A 22,051-nucleotide genomic window follows, 5' to 3' on the forward strand; every position below is an offset into this window, starting at 1 on the left:
TAGGTATGCACTGCCATACCAACTCTCCATATTATTCTTAATATTTTTCCTTTTTGTATATATTTTTATTGTAAAAATACTGTACAGAAGGGTTACAGTTACACAAGTAAGGTAATGAGTACATTTCCTATTGAGCATTGTTACCTCCTTTGTTTTTCCCCTACCATCCTTTGCCTCCCCACCCCAACTACTCCCTCTCCACCCCCAAGTTGTAAAGTTCGTTTTCAACATAGTGTCTTGTATATCTCATTGTTACAGTGGGTCAACCTGTGTGCTTATTTCAGCATTTTGTTAATATTTTTCTTATAGCCATTAGTTCCTTCTCTCCAAGTCTTCTGTTTACTTCTTATTATATTTGTTTTTCAATGTATTTCTCCCTACTGAAGTGTGGTCTTTTATCATCCTGTCTATAGTTGTATCATAAGCACATAGATCAGACTGAACCTCAGAGCAGGCAGTCAGCATAAATGTGTTTATTCACTGAGAGAGTAATTACATTAAAAACTCCTTTAGAGATGTGTCCTGTGAAATGGATATTATTAACCCCTGTTTTCACTGTATTTGATGTTGGTATAATTTTTGGAGGGGAAGGGAAAAAACAAATTTTTTAAATAGGGATACAGGTGGGTCCATTGCAACAATGAGATGTACAAGATGTTATGTCGAAAAACAAACTTTACAACTTTGGCGTGCGGGGGGCAGGGAAGATGGGAAGGGATGGGAAGGGGAAACAAAGGGGGAGGTAACAATGCTCGATAGGCAATGTACTCAATACCTTACCCATGTAATGGTAACCCCTCTGTACAGTATTTTCACAATAAAAAAAAAGAAAAGCTGTGATCTACCACATGACCATATTCAAAGAAGTAATTCTCAAAACGTGTACTTGGCCCACTCAGAGTGAGATAACTTGCAAACGCAGCTTCTGGGTGTTCCTAGGTAGGGGCAGCTTTTAGGAAGCTCTCGGTTTTCATTTTCAGAACTGTTTTATTTAGCAAGTAATTAAACTTTTTCTGTGCCTTAGGATTTCTAGTGTTTTATGCAGATATAATATTGACCTTTGAAACTCAATCCTAAACACTTCCTTTAAATGTACTTTATTTTTGTTGATTTTGTACCCATATATTATTTCTTGAATATTTATCATTTATCCAATATTCTTTCTGCCTGAAAGGCTTTTTGTTGTTGCTGGAAAGGCAAATACTACTAGTATTTATATATAATACAATACAAAATCTTTTATTTCAGATATTGAAGAACTATTATCCACAGAAAAATGATTTACTTCTTTTATTTTTCTGTCTTTGTTTTGATCCTGGGGCTCGAACACATGACCTAGGTGCTGTCCTGAGCATTTTACCCAAGGCTAGCACTCTACCACTTGAGCCACAGCTCCACTTCCAGTTTTCTGGTGGTTCATTGGAAGTAAGAGTCTCATGGACTTTCCTTCCCGGGCTGGCTTTGAATTGTTTGTTTTTCAATGTATTTCTACCTACTGAAATGTTACCTGCTGAAGTGAACTGATTCTCATGTCTTAGCCTTACTGGTAGCTAGGATTACAGGCATGAGCCACTGGCACCCGGATAAATGTTTTGCATTTATCTGAAATACTTTCCAAGGAATCAGGAAAGACTAGTATTAAGTAATCTAACTTTTAAATGATAGATATTTTTAAACAATTATTAAACCAACCTATGGCCACTTTATCAAAATCCTTCATTATCTTTACAGAAGTGAAAAGAATGAATTTCCCCATGATTCCACAATGTGTCTTTGGTTGGTTTAGATCAGTAACTTAGATCTTTTGATCAAGTTTCCAGCATGTCAATTATTCTGTATCGTATCTGCATTTCCTTATGAGTTCTCTCTTAGTGTACTTTAGTTTGGCAAAGGGGGTTTCATTATGACATTTCTATGCATGCATGCAATGTGTCCTGAGCAAAGTTCTCTTCTAGTATTCTTCCTTACCCCACCCTCTTCTATGAAAACAATTTCAACAGGTTCCAATTACTCTACTGTCATATATGTAAATATACTACTTTGATCATATCCATATCATTCAGTCACTCTGTCTGCCTCCCCCACTGCTCTACCCCCACCCCAATACAGCCTGTTTTACTTTCATGTTATTTTGAGTTAGTGTGTGTTACTTGCACAAAGTGTGTTTGCCACAATATTTCTAACTTACATATATCATTTTAAAATCAGAATAATCCTCTCTATTGTTCTCTCTTCCCCGGTCTCCTACCTCCTTCAGGCCAACAGCTATATGTTGTCTTTAACTCAAAGTAAAAACATAATCAATGCTCTGCAGAATTTACTTTATTGACAAGTAACTCAAGCAATATGTATATATATACCCACAGCCCAGAAGACGGTCTGCCTCTTTAAGTGCTAAGGGCTTTGTCAGAGAAAAGTAAAATCAGAAGTGAGAAAAAAAAAGGAGAAGCTGGTGAGCCAGTGCAGAACCCTGAATCCACTTCAGCATGCTCCATGGTGCTTCAGGTTAATCTTCCCATTACTTTTCCTTAAAAAAAAGATAGATGTAAATATGGTCAGTGCATTGTCATAGGTCTTTTGCTACAGAAGTTTGACATGGTTTTAAATATGCCATGAGCCAAGACCCATCCTCATTTGAGTCAAGAGATTTCCATATTACTTTTCACTAGAGGTTGATTACATGCATTCAGACATGACACCTATTCTAACTCTGGAAACATCAAATTAAATAAATCCCAGAGTTTTGATAAACAGCCATTTCAGTACCAATTAATCTTTTTCTAATATATATACATATACAGATGTTTATAAATATGTATCTCCATCTATATGTATACCTATACACACAAGTATGAAAGGAAGCAAGGAAAAATAATAGCAAAAAGATTATAACACCATAGCTCTGTCCTGAAGGAAAATATAATCAAATATCAAGGCATTTGATGTTTTATATGTGTATGTCCACACATTTATTCTCTCAGTAATTTGTATCCACTAATTAAAATCTTGCACAAGCCTATCTATCTTTGGCTGAGCAATGTTTGATATTAACTATTGAGTTATGTGTAAACACATCATTGGTTCATTTATAGTGATATTGATGTGTGTGTGTGTGTGTGTGTGTGTGTGTGTGTTTTGTAGCACTGGAGTTTGAATTCAAGCCTTAGAAATGCTACGCAGACTGTCTAACACATAACTCATTCTACCAATCCATTTTTTCTCTGGTTATAATGAGATGGGGACCTCACTTTTTGCCTAGAACATCTGGATGGCAATCTTTCGACTATAATTCCATTCTAGCTTAGATGATAAGTCTGTACCACTACACTCAGCTTTTTCTTTTGTCTTATAGACATTTTGCTCAGAATGGGCTGGAATCATGAATCTCCAAACCTCAGCATCCCAAGTCCCTGGGAAGACAGGAGGTTATCAGAGTGGCTCCCTCTTTGTTGAGATGGGATTTCACAAGCTTTCTCTCTAGGCTAGTCTCAATTGCAATCCTTCTGATCTTCACCCCCAAAGTAGCTAGGATTGTAGGTATAATCACCAACCTGTCCTTAATGTTGATATTTTGAATTAAAAAATAAATTAAACAGTACTTGGAAGGCTAAGGTATGAGGATTTTGAGTCTGAGGATAGGCTGCCATACCTAGTGAGACTCTGTCTAAAACAAGTTGTCAAATTAGTTAATAAAAACCTAGACATACCCGGGTGCCAGTGGCTCATACCTGTAATCCTAGCTACTCAGAAGGCTGAAATCTGAGGATCATGGTTTGAAGCCAGCCCAGATAGAAAAATCTGTGACACTCTTATTTCCAATTAATCACAGAAGAAGAGGGGAGTGGTCCTGTGGCTCAAGGGGGTAGAGTGCTAGACTTGAGCAAAAGGTGCTTAGAGACAGAGTCAAGGCCCAAGGTTCAAGCTCCAGGACAGGCAAAAGAATAAACAACAACAACAAAACCCTAAGACATGATTGTAAAATGAATTGATAGAGCAGAGTGGTGAGACTAACAGGTGGGTGGGAATGAAGGAAGAGAGTAACAGGATGAATGCTACAGAAGTACATTAATATGTATATGAAAATGGTAAAGAAATAAAACTCCTCCAATAGAAATGCACTCTTTATCTTTTTATTATGCAACTGTAACTCCTCTGTACATTAACCTTTATAATAACAATAAAAAACTTTTAATAAATAAAACTATCAAGACTATTAAATGTAATAGTTATAAAATACACGTTTAAGAATGTACCCAAACTGAATTAAAATTAGTTACAAAGTAATGAATTTTCTGTATTTAAGAACTTGTAATGTTGGTTTGTTTTGCTTTAGAGTCATTTTCCTGATAGCCTCTGGGGGAGGTATGGGTAGAATTTTTTAGAATACATCAAGGAAAGTAAGATTTGGTGAATGTAATACTTACGCCATCGCCTTACAGAAGGAACATTTATTGCCATATGTCTGACCATCAGAGCCACAATGGGGGTTTGATTCCCGAGTGCAGAAGATCTTAGGATCACGGAACTCATCACAGTTGATCTACAAAGTAGACAATGACATTGGAGAATGCTAGGTAAATTATCATTCCTTACAACAGAAGTTCTGGACAGCAAACTTTTGTGTTCTCTCTCTCTCTCTCACACACACACACACGCATACACATACACACACACACACACAAGCACACAAACATCAAAGTGTTCTGAAATAAAAACTGGCTCTCTTTGTTTAAATTAGATACTTAAATATAAAGCAGACATTTTCTCCGTGTCACAGGAAACATATGATAATGTCAACTGCTATAAGTAAGACTTTTTGCTATAACACAAATTGGTCCAGTTGATAGTAGTTTGGGATCATTAGATGACATGTTTTAACTGTATGAATGCAATAGTACTTCTTATGCATTCTTTTAAAAGCACATGTGATCATTGCAAAGAAGCATTCAGGTTTTATCTTATGGCGCCAACAGGTCTCCATGGGTGCAATGGCCCATTTATTATCTCTTGGAATCACAGTCTGAATATCTTCATGCTAACTTATTCTGTTTCGAATTCTGATGTAATTTGAACTTTTGTGCCCACTTCATTGATTTAGTGACAGCTGCAAACACTTCTGTGTTCAGGACTCTGGAGTTGTGCTCAGTTTAGTTGAGATCATTTGTTATGATTGATCAATAAGTGCTATCACAGAAAGGGATAATAGCCTCTGTGCTGGTAATATGTTCTCTTAGCTGTAGTGGTTTCTTAAAAATAATCTGGATAGTAGTGTTCTTATGGGACCATTCCTCTCAATGTAGTCAATCTTTGGTATGCAAATAGCATTATACATGGTACAATATTGTACAATTGTACATGGTACAATATTCCAGGATGCTAGCAAAATGGACTATGTAAACTGAAACCCTCCAAATAGTATCTGTGTGCAATGAATTGACATTTGCATATCAATAAAGAAACCTTTTTTCATCCATCTACAAGTTCTATGAAAATAGTACTATTTATTTTTATCAATTAAGCCTATTGAAATCCCTAAGAAGTATATTGAGTTACATTAAGAGATAGCTTCCAGATGTTTTTCTATAACATTTAACTAGCCTGTCAATGTGTGACATATTCCTTCTCATTACCGGGTCAGAATTTTTGACAGTTTAACATAGTTGATTTCTAATAGATCATTACTCAGAGAACAACCACCTATCTCTCACTTGAAGTCAAGCCTTAGACTTCCTTAAAATAGCTCTATAGTTCTCCACAGCTTAAGAACAGTATGTATTTCAGACACCTAATATAGATACAAAGCACAAGTCCCTATTATTGTACATATTACAATTGTATTTTGTTTATGATTTGTGTGGAATGAGTATATTTTAGCTGCTTTTACTACAAAAGAAACAAAACCAAAAAGTGGGTAACTAAGTAGTGGACAGATTAACTGGCTTTCCTATAGAAGAAATTTGCTGTTTATGTTTATTTATAAAATCATACTTTATACACACAATATTTACTTTTTAACAGTGTTTTAAAGAAATGCATGAACATAAGTGAAATCATTTGTTTAAGATGCTAGTAAAATAGTATTACTGACAGAGATCTAAAGGTTTGCCTGGGAAAATTCCCCATGAAAGAGTCATATAATCAAGTCACGGAATTGCCACATCAATTTTTTTTGATACCTGAGTGTATAAAACCACACATTGAGACTTAGCATTTCATACTATTAAAGATGGATAACATGGTCACGTATCACCTATGATCCTTATTTCCCTTGAAAGAAAATTCTATCTTCTCATGCTACTGCCTGAACAGTAATCTCTCCTTTAAGTCTTCAAGTGGAGTGAAAAAAAAAAATCTCAACAACAGAATAAGCCACAAAGAAAAGTTGTTGTGTTTACATTTAAGTGTCTACATTTAAGTCATTAGTGTATGCATTCACTGGTACCCTTCATTTATAACCACAGTGTTATTACTGTTTCACCAGTTCCCATAGTGTTGCCTGCTGGTGAGCTGGAGGACAATTGGTAAGAAATGCCTTCTCAATACACACATCATGTCATCTACTTTAGACAGGCAGAGAAGAGCTGCTGTCACCACAGTACAGTGTGTAGCCATTGCCACAGTGGGAAGAACACAGGTCATGTGGGAGTGAAGCCAAGGCCAGCTCCACCTACAGTCTCACCACAGCTAGGAAAATAAACAAGAAAGTCTCTTACTTGAAAGAGACGACTCCTTAAGCCACCTCTCCCTGGCATTCGGCCCTCTGATCTTGTGATCCAGCCTCTTTTGTCCTTTGGAAAGCAGATACAGGGAAGGGCACTTGGTGGGGAGCATTCACTTTGAGAGTTTTCCACCCCTCCTCCCCAAAGCCACTTCTCCATTTCTTCAGTACCCCAGGAAGAGGCTAGGAAAAGAAGACGTTTTCACTAAATAAAACCAAACCAATTAGCTGGCATGTGAACAAACTGCCTGTGTCCTATCTTAGATGAAGCACACAATAAGGATGCTTCAGTTTCTTTACACACACACACACACACACACACACACACACACACACACCCAGGAGATATGTCTTGTTCCTTGATTTCCAGGGATCGAATGTGGTCATATGGCAGCTGAAGAGGGGTAGTGTGGGATTGAAATTGTTATAAATCATGTGCATAGAAAGCAACTTTACTTCCTCTCTTAACTAAAGCTTTGAAAGGCATCTGTAACATAAACAGAATGGTATAGCCTTCCACACTCAGTGGTCTCTAGTGGTTTTTCTAGCTTTGGTGGTCCCAGACTTTTCAGTGATTACTGTCTGTGAAATGGCTTCCACACAGATCTTGTGTTCTTAGTTCTTCAGTGCTTGGGAGAAAGGTAACTATTGCCTTTTAATTACATCTAGAATCTTCTGTGGTCTCTCTGAGAGAAAATTAAGCCTGCAGAATGCAGTCAGAAGAGGCTGTCCCAGTGTGTGTGTGTGGGGGGGGTGACAATGGATTTGCAGAATTATTGGGAAATCTCAGCAAAGTGGAAGAAAGAGGCCCCAGCTCTCACAACCTGAGGGAAGTGGGAAATTAAAAATTCTTCATGTCATGACTTTTTTTTTTTTGCCTAAATTCCCTTTCCTCTTCCATGTTTTTGTTGTGGATTCTTGAATAAAATCCAAGCAATTTGCTTAACGGTCTACGGAGGTGAAAGCAGAATTAGATTGAGAATGAAGTGAGAGTACATCTTCTCCTTTAGCATATCATATGGAGAGCATTTAGGTCACCATGAGAGACAAATTTAATTAATCTATTGGAAATTTCTGCAATGATGCTATAATGCGAACAAATATCCTGCCAATGGAATTAGCCTAATCTGGGTTTAAATTTTGCTTCTCTTGACCACTTATTTATTACCTTGTGCCAACACTTCATTACTCTGAGTTTATATTTCTACATATTCCCAAGTGGATGAGTACTGGGTATCTTGTCAGATTGTGGTTATGAACAAGGTTTATATCAAGTACCATGTGGAAGTTTGGTACTATAAACACCAACAATGTATGGTGTATTTGTTACATGGTAAAGCTTTGGAGCTCATTATTGCTTGCCCTATTTTAGTGAGATTTGTAATGTTGTTTTGATGGTGATGAACTTGACAAAAAATTCCCATTTTGTTACTCTAGCTTTACACTACTAGGTACAAAGCATATACTATGTCCAGTGCATAGCATTGCTCTGATCACTTCTAATTGCTCAGAGAACTACATCTCTTAAAATGTGAAATAGCATGACTTACATAGGGACACTAGTCGTTTTACTAGTAGACTCAACAAAATCATGACTGGAAATGGTTGTAAACTACAAATCAGAATAATTAACATTTTAGTCTAAACTTTTATATTTCTAGATAAAGCCAATGGGAACTTGTATCTCATGGCTTTGGGTAGTAGAATCATGGTCCTTTATTTTTTGTCCCCGTTTTCAGACAAATAGTAACCATGTTATCACATCAGTTCTAACCTGTAGTACAGGTTTTCTTAAGAGCTCTCTATCTGTTGTTGGACTCTTGCTTTCACACCACATCTATTCTGTCATAATTGCTTTAAAAATGATTCCTTTCAAACTATTGTTGACAGTTTATTAAATGGTCATGATTTCCTTATGGTACATGCTACTTTGGATCACTACAAACAGTTTGAAATGCCTAGAATGTTTTTAAATTATGTCAGTTCTATGGTTCTCCATGGGTTATTTTTCTGTTGTTGTCTTCCCCTCTTTAGCATTAATTATAAAGATCATTTTCAAAATGGTTTTATTCACATGATTTTTCCCAAGGATGCATATTTTCCCAAGGAATACTAACAAATCTCACTTTTTCTTGAGTTTTTATTAATAACTCAAATTCGAATTCTAAGTTGTGGCATAAAATACCTATAGCCAACAATTTAATATACACTTAAGAATTATTTGTATCTGAAACATAGTTCTTTTTTTCCCCAGTACTGAGGTTTGGACTCAGGACCTCACTTTCTCACTGAGGGTTTTCTCTCTCTAGGTTTTTCTTTTTTTTTTTTAATTGTTGCAGCTGGCACTCTATCACTTGAGACACACTTCCACTTACGTTTAGTCTTTTTTTCTGTTCTCTTGGAAGAGAAGAGTCCCAAGGAATGGCCCGGCTTGGCACTAAGTCTTGATTTTCAAATTTTAATCTCCTTAGTCACTATGATTATAGGTGTGAGCTGACGCTTGTCTATAATTCTTTGTTTTCCTCTCAATTACTTTTGAATAACAACATTTCCATTTTTCATGACAGCATAGTTCTTCAGATTTCCCAGCTGATCTTCAGACTAAAACATTGCTATTTCTTTTCCTTTATTAACATTTTTATGTCTGTGCCTCGTCTTTTTCTTTACTAATTCCAAATTTACTTGCACCAGTCCTCAGCTTACTTCCTTTTCTCTTTTCTCATTCTTTTCCTTCCTTCCTTCCTTCCTTCCTTCCTTCCTTCCTTCCTTCCTTCCTTCCTTCCTTCCTTCCTGCCTTCCTTCCTTCCTTCCTTTTCTTGATCAGTTTTGTGGTTTGAACATAGGGTCTTATGCTTGCTAAGCTAGCATTCTACCGCCTGAGCCAAGCCTTCAGACCCGTTTTTGTTAATTTTTTTTCTTTTTTTATATTAATAAGTTTTTTTATTGTGAAAATACCATACAATTACATGAGCAAGGTAATCAGTACATTTCTTATCAAGCATTGTTGCCTCCTCCTTTGTTTCCCTTTCCCATCCCTGCCCTCCCATCTCCCCCACTCGTTCATTTATCGACATAATCTCACTTCTGCAAGACCCTGGCAGAGCTATGATTTGCCTACTTTAGGCTTTCTGTGATTTCTGGGATTGCAGGTATAAGTAAGGTATAGCTAAGATTCCAGGCATGAGCCACGAGCTCAACAATTATTTTCTAATTCAATATAACAGGTTCTGTTCTTTCTGCCTCCTTTCCTCCTGGTGTCAAATCCTTACATGGATTTTATTCCGAACTATGGTTTTCTTTTTTTTTTTTCTGTGATGGTAATGGGATAATACTGCTACTTCATATTTGTTTAGAAAATTACATTATTGAAAGGTTGGCAGATATTGCGTTGTGAATCTTTAAAGTGACTAGTGCTCACTCAGCAGCCCTAGCTGTGGAATCACAGCAGTGCGAGTTTCCCTTTTGCGGTTAAGTTGGGGATGGTGTGTAAGAACACTAAGCTGCACTTGGTCGGCCAGGACATTGATTCTAAGAAAAAAATGAAGTGAATAGAGAAGATTCGAAAACCCAAGCTTATCCTAGCCATGGAGAATTGCTTTACAATTCAAATACACCCCTTATATGACAAAACAGAAGAATAAATTCAGTGATCCCAAAGTACAACAATACAGGAAATTGGATCCTAATCCACCTTTGAAAGGTCTGATCTATTCTCTTTAGTTCAGACTGCTCCTTTCTACACTTCTTTAGGGATATGGTCCCTAAACACTGAGCAGAGTCTGAGAAAAATAGAAGACATGAATGGCAATGCAGTGAGTAATTCAAAAAGCATTATTTATTCAGAGCAAAGGACGAGCTGTTTCTAGACTGTCTTTCACACATTTGTTGTTGTTATGAAACAATTTAATGAAGTACTTGAGATAGTAAGTAGTAGTTTTATGTTCCTATTGTCATCATGTTATTGAATGTACCTAGTTGGCATATTCACAACTTGACAACCGATTAGTCATTTATCCTTAAAAAGAAATTTTTACTTAGCACCTGAGTTCCAAACGTCTGGGAACATGCTTATTGTTCAGCTGAATAACATTTTGAATGTGAAAAATTTTAAAGAACTATAATTTGGATGGATGACTATAATCTTTCATGAGGTGTTTCATTGTGCAGAGATTTTGTAACCTGGAAAGAATGACTTGCGCATTAGGGCAACCTAATAATAATGACTTCCTTTTGCCTTAGCTGGATCTGCCTTTAGTCACCACATTCCTAAAGCGAGCTCCAGCTTCTGTCCCTCACTGGGCAGAAGAGGAAGCTTAGACTCCATGTGAATCAGAAGGAGTCCTTCCTGATTCTTTATGTTTGAGTGGAGACCACAGTTTGGGCAGGACCAGACTTGGTTTATAATGGCTCAAATATTTAGTGCAGGAAGATGCTTTAAAGGTTGGTGAACCCAACCTTTTTTTTCTTTTTTTAATAATTTTTATTGAGATTAAGCGATTACATAAATTTCACCAACTTCAGGGTATTGTGGGCTAGTGATACTTAGTTAAAGTCACAAACATATTTTAACCTTTATGAGGCACTTGTCATTATCATGTTCTATGAAGCTTATGGACTCTACAAACTTTGACACTACAGCCATTTCTTCCAAATCAGGTGATATGTACATTTCTTTCCCTTTGCTAAGTATAAGAACCAAACCCTTTATAGTAGCCATTTGTGAACAACCAGGCCACACCAATGGCTGAGATCTGAGAATCTCAGGTCAAAGCCAGCCTGGGCTGGCTCAAGTCGTAGAGTACCAGTCTTGAGCAAAAAACCAAGCAAATACTATAGGCCCGAGATCAAGCCCCAATACAAGCACACACAGGAAAAAAAATAAACAATTTAGGAGCAAAAGCAATGAGAAGGAAAGAGTTCTTGCCCAAATCACACACAGAGAGTAAACATTTGCATTAGGACTCGTTGTCTGACTCCAAAGCCAGTGTTTCCTAGTACTGCTTGCTTCAGGCAACCAAGAAAGAAAGTTCTCAGATTTTGCTCTATCTGAACAGCACCTGGATAACTACTTTGAATACAAATTCCAAGTTCCTCACCCTTGAAATTATTATTCAAGATCAATATTCAGGGCCTTGTTTGGGGGTCTGCCTATCTACACAGAATCTCAGGTGACCCAGAAATAAGCCAACTGTAAGACATAGAGGATTGTGTGTCCAAGGAAAGAGCTTTGATGTAAATGACAAAATTTAGTTTAAATTTCACAGCTGTGACATTTCTGTGTAATGGTCATATATTACTGTGTGATGGATATGAAACATGTGGATGGAGTCTTACATAATTTCCTTTGTGGGCTTTTATGTAGGGAAGTCAATTTTAAGTTTTAAAGCAATAACAAATGCATGTATTAAACACACTCATATCCACAGAGGCAGGTAACTGCAAGACATCGCCAATTGTAAGATATACCTTAATTTTGAATATGCTAATTTTATTTTCAAGGCTGATGTACTATAATGAGAGTATTTCAAGGTTGGAAAATATTTCTCAACATGCTTACCAACTTAAATCAGTTGCCAGCACTGTTTGGAAAGTTTGACAACTAGCAAGCATTTTGGATCCATCAAGACAAAACGTTTAAACTAACAAACAAGTACTAGGATTAATTTGAAATGCTCAATATGGACATAGGAGCCAAATTGGCAGAGTAACTAGTATTTATTTTTTATTTTTTGATAATTAAATCAAGAAAGGTAACAAAAGTTATCAAATGAGATTGGTAACAATGAAGCCCAACAATGAAGAAAAGGCATGCTGGCTCGAAGTTATACTACTCCAAATTACATTTAAATTAGTGATCAATCTATGTATTCTCAACACAGAACATTAAACTAGTTTTCTAAGTTGTTATTTATAAAAATGTAATATGAGCTTCTCTAACTCCTGGAGAAGCTGTTAATCAGTAATGAATAGAAATTCACTAGTAACTGTTACAGTTTCTCAAATGTTTCCATAATTTCATTCATGAAATAAATATTTTTTATGCAAATTGGGTATCATTTAAATTTTATAAAGTGAATAATAGGATGCCTTTATGAAATCAGCTCTACTTTTGATAAAAGTAATGCATTTTGTTTGCTTTTTATTAATGTGCATGAATAGTAATTATGGTTTTTCACTGTAATAATTGCATCACATTTAGGCTTTTTTGAATTGAAAATGGTATACTCATAGAGAAATTCTAGTTTAAAAATGACTGTTTCAGTGAACATTTGTATTGGCCTTACCTGCTCATGGTTTTTGCTCTTTTATTGCATAGACAAACCAGCTAAGCACACATTGTGCTCAGAAGAAGTGGATAAGAATATACTGACCTGTCCTCCTTGACTGAAGACACCTGAAAAAACATAAAATGTGAAAAGTGAGATTTATACACTGTACATTTTCATACCTCCTCTTGGATCTGGTTGTGTCAAGAAGTCACACTATTCTGCCTGACATTTTACCTCTGTTTACTGTGGAGGGAACAGTAGGAACTTGGAAAGTTATGGAAGGACATGGACCACAAAATGACAATACTTGTTCTTTTTGTTTTCTCCCACCTTCCAAGGTGGGACAAAAATGGCGTAAGGCTCTGGAGATTTATGGTACAGTGCTGGCTTCACCAACAACCTCTGACATTGACAATCAATTCTTGCAGTTCCTCTCAGAAATATTTGTTTGGGGCAGCTGGTAAAGTTTGCCATTCGTTCACCAAATCAGAATTGCTCTTCAGAATACCACTTCAAAACCATAGCCCAAATGTAGGCTGCCAAGAACCAATCCATTCTTTTCTGTGCTGAATTATGACAAACTAGCTCAGTGGTTTCAAATAATGAAATAACAACATTCCTAGGTTCCATCTTGGCACAGCTGCTGGGTTCTGTGACCCTTTCTGTGGAGCTTATAGTTTAGAAACACCACTCACATGTACGCTCAATAACAAAAAGTAGGGATTCATGATATCAATTTCCAATGCCAACCAATAATTGGGGAAAATACTGAAAATGTCTAAAGGTGAAATCATAATAAATGAGGATAAGGAGAGAACAAGGCTTTAAATTTTAAAAGATGTTGTATCATCATTTCCAGCAGTGTTTACCAAGATCACTGATTCCTAGCCAATAAAAGGAATGTTCATGGTAAAAAACAGATTACTTAGCCAAATGCAGTGGCAAATGCCTATAATACAGCTATTCTGTAGCGATACAGAAGATCATGGTTCATGGCAAGACCAGGAAAATAAGTGATATTAAATCTCAGCACAACACTGGAAAGGTGGGTGTGGTGGTTCATGTAGGAAGCAGAAATAGGAGGATGTAGTCCTGGCTGGATGGGCAAAAGAACCCACAAGAATAATAATAAAATAATCAAATCAGGGCTAGGGGTATTGTTCAAATGTTATACATTGTTAGAATATCTACCTAACAGACATAGAGTCATGAGTTCAAACATCAATACTGCCAAAATAGAAATGAATAAAATAGAAATGCATGAAATAAAAAAGAGATTCTTCAGATGATCTCTTGAACCTTGCATAATATAAAACCTGACAGGTACTGGAATTCCATATTTTTCAAACATGCTCATTGAATTTTATGATCAGGGAAAAATGACTACAATTTTCTGTCCAGTCTCCACTGTGAAAAATCTGTGATTAGAAGAGGAGGGCTTTTCCCAAAGTCTTGTAGATTTACAAAACAGCAATAGAGAAGGAAGATTGGTATCTATAATGTCTGGGTCCAATTCTGTTGTCTTTGAGTTATGGAAAAAATAAAAGATGTCTGCTGAGCTCTAGCTCTGTGAAGCTCATTCTATGCATTCTCTCATTTACTTTTGTATTTTGAATTAGTCCTTTTATAAACCCTTCCTATGGGAAGAAAAGGAGCTTTAGAAAGCTCATGTTGAGATGGAAGTGCTGGGTCTGATCTTCCTTTTTGGGTTCAACATTGGACAGGTTGTCCTCCCAAGTGACATCTATTGTATCTATGAAGTATCAATGATTGATGCATTTGATATGCCAATCAATAAGATCTTGGTAAAGATCAGTTCATCTGCGCAAAGAGAAGCTGAACAGAGTAAGCAATGACAGAGACTATTGTTGCAACTATTTTTAACATGTCTGATTTTTCTGCCAGCTCAGCAACTTATCAGACTACTGTTTGATTTATTTGATGTTAGTACTCAAACTTACTGCATTATATTAGAGTAAGCTCTTATGTATTTAAAATATTTTGGGTGTTTTTGTTTATACAAAGGTGATCTGGTGACAATAAATGATACTATCCATAAGGACATAAAACTTGTTTCTTACATGTTCAACTTTAAAATTTTTGGCAGCAGCAAAATCCACCTGCTGTTAACACAGACAATGGGCACATCACACATGGAGGCCTAGGACTTATATCAGTTCTAGCATTTTACACAGGAGAGAATATCTCAGAGAGCTGAGATATTTATTTAGGTACAAAGATTATTACTGAGTCTTGGGACCACACACTCTTGTGGACACTTTGCCACTAACATATAATAGTATAAATTAATGTAGAACAATATAATATATATTATATTCATATAAATATTCATATAAATGACCACAATAACTAGAAATGATGTTTTTCATCTTCAGGTGGAAAACATCGTATCAAAGTATGAGTGTTACATGTCTCTTAATTGATAAAATTACTTACTTTTGTTAATGTAACCATATTTTCCTGCTTAAAGAATTAATGTCTCAGTAACATATGGTCTTACATCCAAAGGCTCAAGAACTTCTTTTCAAAAATTTCCTCATTAAGTTTATATTTATCCCTTGTTTCAACTTTTAATTTCTTGTGTTCCTTTGTAAATATGGAATGACAGGATAGCTTAGTTTTATTTTGTAAAGCCAAGATTAATGCTGAAGTAAATATGTAATTCAATGAACTTGATTTATTGATTAGTTCTTTAGAATAAGCACCAAGTTGAATGTCTACAAGATCTGGATTCAAGTTCCAAATTTCATTTACTTGTGTGAGTCCCTTAGCATTTTTCTTAAGTATGTCTCATGAAGAATGGGAATGTGAATTCCTTCCCAAGAGAATCAGAAATGATACAAGTCATACCATGTCTAGAACAGAGTATATGCTCAATAAAAGACAATTATTTTATCATGGTGACCATCTTTGCCATCATCACTATTACAATCATGATTGTGATCATCTGCTCTTTATATCATTATCCTGGTCTGTCTCTTATAGCAAAATCATTAGAATTCTGAAACATCCTGGAAAACTACATTTTTATCTTTGACTTGATATACAAATGAGATGTTAATTTTAAGAAAAAAAAACTCACCTGAGAACATGTAGAAAAGAGCCAGAGAGAGGAGCACAAAGACACCTGCTGCTTTCATGGTGTCAATTAGCTCACTCCGATCAAGGCTGCTTTGCTTGGCTTGGCTTCTCTGTGAAGACACTTCTCAGAAAGCACTAAAGTACATATTCAGACACACATTCACACATACACACATGTATATATAAGAGACAACATAAAGAGAGTTGAGATCTGATCTCCACCTTCTTTTATAAAAAAAATCACCTTCTAAAACCATATACAGTCCTAGACACTTTAGGTATTTATGGGGAGCTGTCACTAGTTAGGGAAATGTTTTATGCTCCCCATCAATCTTAAAAATGAGGACAATTATGTGAGTCGCACCTTAGATCGTAGTAATAGAGGATGTCATTTTCTGCTACTAACCTATATTTGCCTAACAACCAATACATCCTCCCTGCTCTTCCCTCTAAGGCTTTGCTTCATTAAAGGGATGATTCACATGTTCCACTTGCTCCCTGTGTCTTTTTCAGGCAGGTCCTATGTGATGTGGACAAGATGAATAACCAGAGGGATGGAACCTCTGGGCGTAACTGGGATTTTCCAAATCCAAGTCATTCTAAGGAATACCAAAAGCAGGGAAGTATTCTAGATAGTCTCCAGAATTTCCTCAGAACAAAGATTTCCTAGTTAATTTTTGAACCATGATGCAGTCAAATGCCAGTGATTTGAAATTTTTGAGTTAATAGGTACAAGAGGTTTGATATTTCCTTTTCATTTAATGAACTTTTTTGTGTGTGGGGGGGTCCAGTCATGGGGCCTGAACTCTGGGCCTGGGCGCTGTCCCTCAGCTCTTCAGCTCAAGGCTAGCGCTCTACCACTTGAGCCACAGCGCCACTTCCGGCTTATTTCTTTTTGCTTATGTGGTGCTGAGGAATCGAACCCAGGGCCTCAGGCATGCAAGGCAAGCGCTCTACCACTGAGCCACCTTCCCAGACCTTTAATGAACATTTTTATTTCACCTGGGCACCAGTGGCTTATGTCTGTAATACCAACTCCTAGAGAGACTGAGATTGTGAAGATCACAATTTAAGGCCAATTCTGGCATCTGCACAAGATCCTTTCTGAATCAATAGCGGTGTGGTGCTGCACACTTGTGTGGGAGGGTGAGAGTTGGAGGAACATGATTCTAAGATTTCTCTGAAGAAAAGTTCATTGTGTAATTTGCTTAGTGATTCTGTCTTGTTAGAAAGAAGCTGAGCATGGTGGTTTGCATCCGTCGCCCCAGCTGTCACTGAAAACCTAAAATGGATGAATCATGGTCTAGTCATGGGCCCATGCAGGAAGTGAGATACTATTTTAAAAACATAACTCATATTAAAAGAGGCTGCTTGGATGACTCCAGTGGTAGAAAGACTGCTTACCAATCACAGGATCTTGAATTAGGACTACCCCCTGCCCTGGAATTGCCAAGAAAATAACTGATTTCAAAGTATGGAGGTACATGCCTACAATCTCAGCACTGAGGAGGCTGAAGCAGGAGTGTATTCATAGGTTAAAGGCCAGCCTGGGATATGTTGTGAATTCTGACTCAAAATAAAATGTTTTAAATATTAGGAGGTAGGATGAGCATCATATAGGAGTGCATAATGAACAAATACAGTGTTCGAATGAATGTAATGATGACACTGGAGACCACACATATTGCACAATGAAGGTACACTGATAAAAACGTTAGGGAGAAGTTATGGAATTGAATATTAAAATGAGCAATATTTAATACTTGCTTTAATTCTGAAAGATTAAAAATAGTTGTCCTAGAGTCCTTTACGTTTGAGCCTCTCAGAAAAACACTTTTCCTATGTTAGGAATCCCATAACTATCACAGCCAATGTAATTGGATAGATCCAAGCGAAGAATGGCCCGATTCCTTTCTGTAAAGGATAAAGTGTCTTAAGGAAGAGAGCAGGAAACTGGTGGCTAATGCCTGGAATCTGAGCTCCTCAAGAGGCTGTGAAGTTTAGGTTGATATCTGAAGCCAGTTGGAGCAGAGCAGTCCATGAGACGCTTATCCTCAATTAACTGAAAAAAACTGGAAAAGGAGGTATGGCTCAAGTGGTAGATAGAAGGCTATGTTGAATGAAAATCCAAATGAGAGCTGAGACTGCGTTCAAGCCCCATGACTGGCACAAAAAATACCAAGAAAGTGTATTGACCATGAGAGTCTGCCTTCAAACATAATACAAATACCAAGAAGAAAAGTGTCGTAAGTTTAAATATGAAATGATTTTGTAAAGGATATCCTGCTGAAACAAGAGATGAATGTATATGTAAGACACATAGGATAAAACAATTGACTTTCTTTAATGAAAGTAGTTGCTTTGAGAATATATACACAGAATTCCCATACTGTTTATTTATCTAGGACATATGTTTATTTCACTGACTTTCTGGTATTATAACCACCTTACTTTTCAAACCAGATATTTCATTTGGTTTCTCTGGATTATTTAGGTTTGATGATGTCATCACATGAGTGTTATTCCCAGCTTTACATCAACAATCTCTATACATGCCTTTTCAACTGTCATCAGTGTTACCACAAAAATATTGAGTAAAACAGGCTCAAAGGATCCTTCAACTGTTACCTACAAGGTTGCTCTGTTGAAATCAGTACTTGGGCATTTTTCTGGCCTGGTATCAAACTTCTCATCCTTATAAAATTCAATGAGGGGAATTTTATGTGAGCATGTGCCACATGAGTCAACATGGTACAAGTCTTCTAAATGCTCAAATTAGCACATTTTCTGCTCCTCCTCCTCAGAGATATCCAAATATGCTCTTCGTTTTTTGCAATTTTTCTTTGGTCAGTCGTGGGGCTTGAACTCTGGGCTTGGGCACTGTCCCTGCGCTCTTCAGCTCAAGGGGACAGCTCTACCACTTGAGCCACAGCACCGCTTCCGGTTTTCTAGTGGTTTATTGGAGATAACAGTCTCACAGACTTTCCTGCCTGGGCTGGCTTTGAACTGCCATCCTCAGATCTCAGCCTCCTGAGTAGCTAGGACTACCGGCATTTTTTCACAATTTTTAAGAATTTACTTTATTGTTATTGTAGAGGTGATGAACAAAGGGATTATAATTACATGAGTCAGATAATGAGTACATTTCCTTTGGTATAGTGTTTTCTGTTCCCTCACTGTCTCCCAGTCCTTCCCTCCCATCTCCTCCCACGAGTTGTATAGCTCACTTTCATCAGTGTCCAGTGTGCTCCACTGTTGCAGTTTTTCACCCTCTTCCCCTCCAGTTCTGTATCCTCCCTGCAACCCTTCCGAAGAGATACATTTAATATCCCATACATAAAGTAGACAATCATCAGAAACTGTAAATAGAAAGAAAGAAGGAAAGAAAGAAAGAAGGAAAGAAAAAAGAAAGAAAGAAAGAAGAAAATAAGGAAGAAAGGAAGGAAGAAAGGAAGGAAGGAAGGAGAAAAAAGAAAGGAAGAAGGAAAAAAAAACAGGTCTCTTGCTTGTGTATCTTGGAGTTTGTTTCAGTATGTATGTTATTTTATATAAATATGAAGAGGTGCTTAGGCATTGTGCCTTTGTGTTTCTCTCCTAAGAGTTTCCTCTTGAGGTCTCTCTGTGTGTGAGCATCTAGAATCTGTATAATGTATCATATCCCAGCGTATTTTAGATCTAAGTTCCGCATATCAGAGAGAACATGTGCCGTTTGTCTTTCTGTATGCTCTTCATTTTTATTTTATTTCCTTCACATTATTATTTATCCACCTTAATTTGTGGCACTGCCTTTGTCTGGAAGTATATTTTCTTTAATGACTAGATGTCTACATTCTTCTTACCAGGCAATCAGAAGCCCACATGATAATACAGACCAACAGGATATTACTTTATCCACTAAGGCAGACAATCTAAGTTGGTTCCATGAAGACCAACACTGATTGGCTTGTTAATATATTCTATTTGGATCGTGAAATGGTTTTCATGTTTCCCCTTAATCCACAACTTTTTTTTTTTTTTGGTCGGTTGTGGGGCTTGAACTCTGGGCCTGGGCACTGTCCCTCAGCTCTTCAGCTCAAGGCGAGCACTCTACCACTTGAGCTACAGCGCCACTTCCGGTTTTCTGGTGGTTTATTGGAGATAGGAGTCTCATGGTCTCTCCTGCCAGGGCTGGCTTTGAACTGCGATCCTCAGAGCTCAGCCTCCTGAGTAGCTACGATTACAGGCATGAGCCACCAGCGCCCGGCATTAATCCACAACTTTTAACTATTTAACAAATGATTGACATAAAGCACAAGAAATCTTGAAACTATTTGAGCCCTTCATTGCTATGACAAAACCCATCAGGTGTTCCATGGTACATTCCTCAGGGAAGTTTGCTTTGTTCCACCCATTTGCCTTATCTGTCACTGCCCCTAGAAAGCATGTGAGTTGGAGAATTCTGCCCTTTTTATACCAAAGGTAATTTTTTAATTCTCAAGGTAACTATCATTGTATTTTTTTAAATGAAAATGGTCATGTTTCAGAGGAGGAGAACATCTGGCCCCAAGGTGATGCATGATCCACAAAACCACTTACCATCTGATGGGGTAGACACATAAAGGACTGTCTACTGTATTACCAATACAGTAGTGTGTGTCCCATAATGATGTTATAAATACCCAAATGGCCTTTGGCAGAAAAAAAACATTTCACCAATTCTGCTGCTTGTGATCAGAATCTATGTTTATTATCTTTCATCTTTCAAATTTCCATCTTGTGTTTAGCAATTACCCCATACACTTTTACTTAAAATTTTTTAAATGTAACTATTGCCATGTTTCTCAGATATAATCAGTAATTATTCCAGTTGCCATTGTCTCCATGACATTCATTTTCTCCCTGTTTGAAACATGTAGATATTTGTTCGTCTCTAGTTTTCTACCACCTGGTTTCCAATAACTAAATCTAAATCAGATGGCAATGTAGGTTGAAAGTCTTATACCTTTATCAACTTCCTAATGAAATAGAACATAAGTTCCTATTTCTCATTAAGTCTATGCAAGAGCCATGGATGGCAAAGCTTAGAATTGGAAGTCAAGTTTAGCAATTTGGAAATGGTTGAGGTAGTGATATCTACATGTATGTATGTATGTATGTATGTATGTATGTATGTATCTATCTATCTATCTATCTGTATGTATGTATGTACACATATGTATATATATACATATATGTATATATACATATATATACCTATATATATATATATACATACATGTATATATACATATATATATTTGCTGGTCCTGGGACTTGAACTCAGGGCTTGGGCACTGTTCTTGACCTCCTTTTGCTCAGGGCTAGCACTCTACCATTTGGGCCACTGTGCCACTACTAGCTTTTTCTAAGTAGTTTATTAGAGATAAGAGTCTCACAGATTTTTCTGCCCAGGCTGGTTTTGAATTGTGATCCTTAAATCTCAGCCTCCTGAGTAGTTAGGATTACAAGCATGAGCTACCAGAGCCCAGCAGAGGTAGCGAATTTTATGCTGCGCATTTTCCCATTATTCCAAAGTCTAAATTGGGTGGTGGGGAAAGAGTTCAAGGAATTTCTTTCCAATGATTATTTACCTACCCTCCCTTTTTAAAAGAGATTTTTTAACTTTGATCCACTGAGATTGGTTCTGAATCACTACAATATTATTTACCGGTTGATTTATGTCTTGCAATCCTTTATAGCATGAGATTATAATGGTTTCAATGGAAAAAAAAACATGAATCTGTCTTATACTTAAAAAATTCTCATTGATTTGATAGACTAAGTCCACAATTACAATTTTAATAAAAACATACAAATTGGGGCTGGGAAGGTGGCTCAGTGGTAGAGCGCTTGTCTTGCATGTATGAGGTCCTGGGTTCAATTCCTCAGCACCACATAAGCAACAAGAATAAAAGTCGGAAGTGGTGCTGTGGCTCAAGTGGTA

General features: G+C 36.9%; 1 protein-coding gene across 1 annotated transcript; it reads right to left on the reverse strand.

Moving 5' to 3' along the window:
• Nucleotides 1–2,481: 2,481 nt before the first annotated feature.
• Nucleotides 2,482–16,148, reverse strand: Spink6 (serine peptidase inhibitor, Kazal type 6). Its single transcript, XM_013025492.1, has 5 exons — nt 16,091–16,148; nt 13,090–13,112; nt 6,714–6,788; nt 4,425–4,540; nt 2,482–2,527 (listed from the first exon to the last, which is right to left on the reverse strand). The coding sequence occupies exons 1-5, from the start codon at nt 16,146–16,148 to the stop codon at nt 2,482–2,484; spliced, it is 318 nt and encodes a 105-aa protein (XP_012880946.1).
• Between the last annotated feature and the right edge of the window lie 5,903 nt (nt 16,149–22,051).

The sequence above is a fragment of the Dipodomys ordii genome, unplaced genomic scaffold, assembly GCF_000151885.1.
Source record: "Dipodomys ordii isolate 6190 unplaced genomic scaffold, Dord_2.0 Scaffold85, whole genome shotgun sequence".
NCBI lineage: Eukaryota > Metazoa > Chordata > Mammalia > Rodentia > Heteromyidae > Dipodomys > Dipodomys ordii.

Excerpts from the sequence above, each read along its gene's own strand:
- Spink6 (XM_013025492.1), bottom strand. The coding sequence starts at position 16,148 with ATGAAAGCAGCAGGTGTCTTTGTGCTCCTCTCTCTGGCTCTTTTCTAC. Across the intron at positions 13,113-16,090 it reads TCTTTTCTACATGTTCTCAG|GTGTCTTCAGTCAAGGAGGA; the intron begins GTGAGTTTTTTT and ends ATGTTTTTTCAG. Across the intron at positions 6,789-13,089 it reads TCTTCAGTCAAGGAGGACAG|GACAAAAGAGGCTGGATCAC; the intron begins GTCAGTATATTC and ends TGCTTTCCAAAG.